At 30.7% G+C, this 5708-nt stretch overlaps 1 protein-coding gene across 1 annotated transcript; it reads left to right on the top strand.

Moving 5' to 3' along the window:
- The first annotated feature begins 228 nt into the window (after nt 1-228).
- Nucleotides 229-651, top strand: LOC131043972 (36.4 kDa proline-rich protein-like). The gene is made up of 2 exons (XM_057977233.2): nt 229-361; nt 416-651. Exons 1-2 carry the CDS (start codon nt 229-231, stop codon nt 649-651), a joined length of 369 nt encoding a protein of 122 aa, XP_057833216.1.
- The last annotated feature ends 5057 nt before the right edge of the window (nt 652-5708 follow it).

Below are 5708 nucleotides of genomic sequence, written 5' to 3'. Positions count from 1 at the left end.
AACGTAATAATAGAGTTTGCCCTAACACGTTATCACATGTAGAGCTTGACCTTAGGAAGATTGTTCACGGGTGAACACTATTTCATGATTGAATTCTTTGGCCACCGAGACTATAAAATCCTACCCTGCGACATCCTTCTACAAGCGTAAACTTGTATCAGTTCTTGTGGGTTCTATTCGCTCTGCTTTTCCTTTCTCTTTGCTCGAGTCAAATAAGAAAAGGCGAAGATGACGAAGGGTGCTATAATGGTGGTAATGGGTATTATTTGTTTGGTGCTGAGCATGGGTCCTGTAGTGGAAGCATGGCATTCCCCTCCACCTCCTTCATCTCCATCTTCTCCTTCTCCTCCCCCGCCGCCAGGTACATCAAGCAGTGGGAATTCATCCTAGTGTCCGCTAAATGCACTGAAATTAGGATTGTGTGTGGATTTGCTGGATGGCCTTGTAAATGTTACCATTGGGGATCCTGTTGTGAACAAGTGCTGCCCTGTTCTGGAAGGTGTTTTGGCATTGGAAGCAGCCCTGTGCTTGTGTACAATTATTAGGGTTAAGCTTCTGAACCTGAACATCATCCTTCCCATTGCACTAGAGCTCTTTGTTCAGTGTGGCCTCACCCCTCCCTCAGGATTTACTTGCCCACCTCTTACTTAGAGATGCCAACATAGTGCAGCTCTTCCTACTCCATAGATTTGGATTCGGCATGGAATTGGATTTCATTAAGTATCTGCCTAAGTGTATTCTGGATTTCCACTAGATTAATTTGGCCGTATGTGGTGCGTGTATTAACGTCGGCTCTATAAGAATAAATTTGTACTCATGTGGTCGAGGAACTTGAGTAAGTAGACTACAAATAAGTCAGCATGATGTTTATTGATAGTAATAATATGATTTGTGTTAATATTCTAAAGTCTTGATATATTGTAAGTTTAAATTCTCAGCAGTAATTTTCTTAGTGTTATGCACATAATCTTTTAAATTATTCATATTTATTCAAGGCCTTTAATTGAATTTGAACTATATTTTCTTTTTTAAGAGTAAAGTGAAGCTTATTTCACTCAACTTTAATATATATTTTTATTAATGATTTTTTAAATCTAACTAATGACTATATCATATTACATATTTTATTGTATTTGACATTCTATTCCATTCAATGAAAATTTATTCCTAATCTTGTTTTAACACCAATATGTGATTATCACATCTAAAAGAATATGAACCCGACATGTCCTAATTTGATTCTTTTGACTTTCAATCTTCATATAAATGCAATTTCTACATATCACCCTATGTTAATAATACTTTGCATCCAAATTCTTAATGTTTTTCTTCAGCAAATAATAAAAATGGGACATGACACCATTTAGAGGACATTGTACAAAAATAAGGAAACATAGGCTTGAATGGATTGGATATGTTGGTCTTTGATATTATTATTATATTAAATTTATGAAATATTACATTTAACAAGTGATTAGAAAGAAAATCAATAATTTGAAGCTACAAATTCAAAATTGATTTTTTTAGAATAAATTTAATTTTTATCACTTTCAATCATTTATGAAGGAAGAAAAGACACGATGCATGGTTTTTAAATTCTAATTCAAAATTAGATTGAATAAGTTTAGGAAAAAATAGTAAAGGCTTTTGGTAACTATATTCCTTCATCTCTTTCCTTAACCCTCTCATAATTGACATCTTATGGTACAATAGTCAAACTAGTTGAGACATGAGTGGTAAGGAATTGTATGCCCTATAAGTTTACAAAAATGGAAGTGTCAAAATAAAGAATGAGAAGATAGAGAGATTGAATAATAGAGTAAAAATTATCTTACCACAAGATTTACATATATAGTAAAAAGCAATGCAACTGCCTCCTAGAATAGAGTCTTGCAAACTACATGCAAGAACAAGGAAAAAAACTCATACTTGAGAAAGCATATCTATAAGAGAGGAGTAATAAATGTGAAATAATACTAATAGTATTATTTCATAGTCATACACATGTTAACCACAAATCAATTTGGTACGACAAAATTGCTTCACAACAACTAGTGTTGATGAGATTCCCAAGTATAATGCGATTTCTCAAAAAGTGGAAAAATGGATAAAATATGGTTGGAGTAACTCTCCCTAATTAAGAAATGAAAAAATAAACAAAGATAAAAAGAGTTGAAGAGGAATAGAATTTCATAAATGAATTAACTTGGTCCTAGTAAAATGTTTTGTTAGAAACCTACTTCATAGAATTGAAAGAGACTAAGTCAATGATATCATTGTGATTGAGATCCTAAATTTAATCCATGCAAATAAAATTGTGGTTGGTTTACTAGTGGTAGATGAAATTCTTATTATATACAATAAAATCAGGATGTTAAACTATTGTAAAACCAAATAAAGATCCAACCACATAAAAACCCTAGTTCTACAATGAAACCCACTATACACCAATGAAGACCCTAAAGCATGTAAGAAAAAATAAAATTGAAAGATTATACCATTTACATGCTTAGTAGGGTTTTATCTATATTGTTTCATATCTCCATTGATCTTGTTTGATATGGTTTCTCTAAGATTTTGTATTGTGCACGAGAGGTCAATAAATAATGGATGGTGGTTGTGTAGATGCTTGAGTGATTGATCGCTATTAAAGGTTGCATGTAGAAGGATGAAAGTATCCTCTTATATAGAAAATACCTTAGAAATAGACATGGGATAATATTAAGAGGTGGAGGGATAAATGGTCAACTAGGATTAGAGGTTAAGTATAGAAAATGGGAAAATATTAGAGAAGTGGTTAAAGGTAAATTAAGAGATGAATGACAAGTGTCATGGAGGGAAGAGCTAATGAATTCATTACATAAATAAAATATTTATTTTTTAATTAGGCTAGGATAATTTTATATGTCTACACTTATATACTGGTATAGTGTTTTAGTTATCATAATAGATAATTATGTGCTACCTAAATGAAATTTTAAACATAGTGAAAATCCTTTAAATATTAAATCATCTTCGCAGTTGTGTTGATAGATCCCCTATAATCTTCCTATATGGATGATTAAAAAATGAAAAATTTCTTCTTTGTAGAATAAATAATATGAGTAAAGCTTGAAAATAAAATATGACCTAGAAATCGGACTTAGAATTTTGAGTATTGTTATCCCAATCTAAATTTAAGAAGCAAACCAAGCCAAACTCTATACCAACTCTATATTGAATTTCATAACTATGGGTATCCTATAGTTCAAAAAATCATGCTCTCAGATTCTTTCCAATTAAAACCATGAGGCTCCTACATTAATCTCAAAACTATGTCAAATCCATATGATATATCAAACTTCTCATGAGTCAAATTGATTATACTACCATAACATAGTTGATAAAGAGTAGTACTGACAAATGTTGTAGTATAAAAACTCTTAACCTTAACTCCTAATAGAAACAAAGTCAAAAATGGTTTGCATTTAGTCATGTAAAATTAAGCACTTAGATCAAGAGTGTAGTTGGGCTTTGTAAGAGTGGTTACTCCATTTACATTGCGACAACTTAGTACCAATAAGGTAATGTAGAAAACTTAATTTTATCATATCAAATCCATCCCATATAGTTAACTTAATGTCCATAAGAGTCAATGAAGAGATCCTACTAATCAAAATATAAACATGAAGCAATAAAACTAATAATGAACCATCTTACCACAAAAGATATACATTAGGATTTGAAAGACATCAACTGAAATATTAAAATAGGAGGAAGGCATCCATTATTGCATTTAACATGCTTTAGGGAGTTGTTTAAGGTCATAGAGGGATATCCCAAGTCTAAAAACTGATGATGAATCCTCAACGAACATTATTGGCTACACCATGTAGATCTCCTCCTGAAATTATTTATAGAGAAATGTACTCTTTGCAACATTCTAGTGCACATGCCAACCATGTCTTGTAATAATAACAATAGTGATTCTAATTGAATTCATCTTGGATATGGGTGAAAACATGTTTATGCAGTGAATTTTAGAAAGTTGTGAAGACTATTAAACAATCAATAGTGTATGTAATTGTTAGCCAAGCCATCTATAAAATATTTGTGTAATTTATCAACCTTCATAGAACCATCTTTCTTCCCTTAGCAATAAATTTCATGTTCCCAGTATAATATTTTATTAAAGAATCATATTCCTTGTCCATTAAATATACCACTCAACTATTCTTAATACCTCTATAAATATTTCTGGATAGAATGTGGATTCAAAGAACCTATCTTTCTCACTTTGATGATTTGACCATGTACATATTCAATTTTATGGATTCCCTTCTTAAGTAACTACAACATTAAGTGTCTTTCGAACCCAAACAAGGTAAAAAAGTGGGTGAGTTATGTTTTAAAGTATCAACCTCCAAAGAAAGAGTAAAATATGTTGAATTTGAATACGCATCACTATCGTCATTAGTATAACTAGAAAAAGAAGAAAATAAATATGGTAGCTAAAGAATCTAGTGTGAATGGTTTGAATCATAAAAATAATCATCAATATCATATATGTCCATAATAGGGGGATAAATTTAAAGTTTTTATTTGGTAAGACTCTCTTGAAATATAATTTCTCTCTTAATGAACAATGTCATGTGTGGCTGGGTGGAGGAGGTGACCTAATTTCTCATATAATATGGATAATCTTAAAATAAGTAAGGTTTGGATTGTGGTTCTATTTCCTTGCAATTCTATATTCATATGTATGCTATGTATGGAGATATAAAGATCCTAAAGTTTTCAATTGATGGTTTCTGTCATATCCAAGGTTAAATTAGAGAGATTAACTTTACTTATTTAAGATTAATAATACTTTAAATGTAAAAAGAATAACTAATTTGTTTACCTAGTAGTGTAGACACCTAAAATTGTCTTATCTAATGAAATAAATATTTATTTATTTAATTAATATAGCCTAAGCCTTCTATTAATTAAAAGAATTCTTATTTATTTAATTAATTCATTAATCCTCTTCTAAGCCTTTCCTCATTTAACTAAATAATTTTATTTATTTAAATTGTTCTTTTCCTAAATTTAATAAAATTTTATTTATTTAATTGAGCTCACTTCCTCTATTAATTAAATAGATCTTTATTTATTTAATTAATTCATTAGCTTTTCCTTCAATGACACATGCATTCATTTCTTAATTCTTCTCTTACCTACCCCTTTTATCATTTTATTATTTTCTCTACCTACCCTTTAATCCTAGACGACCATTTAGCTTTACACCTCTTAATCTTATCCCTATATTTATTACAGTATTCTCTATATAAGAGGGTACTCTCCTTCATTATCAACCCTAATCACCTAATCACTGTGTCTAATCAATCTTATGCAATTAGGTCTTCTTGTGATCAATCTATCAACCACATTTCCGTTCTTTATTAAGCTCTTATGCACACATAAAATCTAAGAGCAAATATATCAAACACAATCAATGAAGATAGGATGAAATGGAGATTGAAACCCTACTAGACATGTGAATGGTATATCTTAGTTTATTTTGTTTGTTTGCATGTTCTTAGGTATCTTGATTTGTGTATGGTGGATGCTTTTCATTGTTAGGCTAGGGTTTTGCGGTTGGATCTTTGTTAGTCTTTCAATATTGTTGTTTTCACTATCCATTTTCACCATATACAAGTAGTAGGGTGTAAGGCCCTTGGAGTGTA

Source organism: Cryptomeria japonica, chromosome 5, assembly GCF_030272615.1.
Source record: "Cryptomeria japonica chromosome 5, Sugi_1.0, whole genome shotgun sequence".
NCBI lineage: Eukaryota > Viridiplantae > Streptophyta > Pinopsida > Cupressales > Cupressaceae > Cryptomeria > Cryptomeria japonica.
This window is presented reverse-complemented; position numbering and strand designations above follow the sequence as displayed.

Excerpts from the sequence above, each read along its gene's own strand:
- LOC131043972 (XM_057977233.2), top strand. The coding sequence starts at position 229 with ATGACGAAGGGTGCTATAATGGTGGTAATGGGTATTATTTGTTTGGTG. Across the intron at positions 362-415 it reads TTCTCCTCCCCCGCCGCCAG|GATTGTGTGTGGATTTGCTG; the intron begins GTACATCAAGCA and ends CACTGAAATTAG.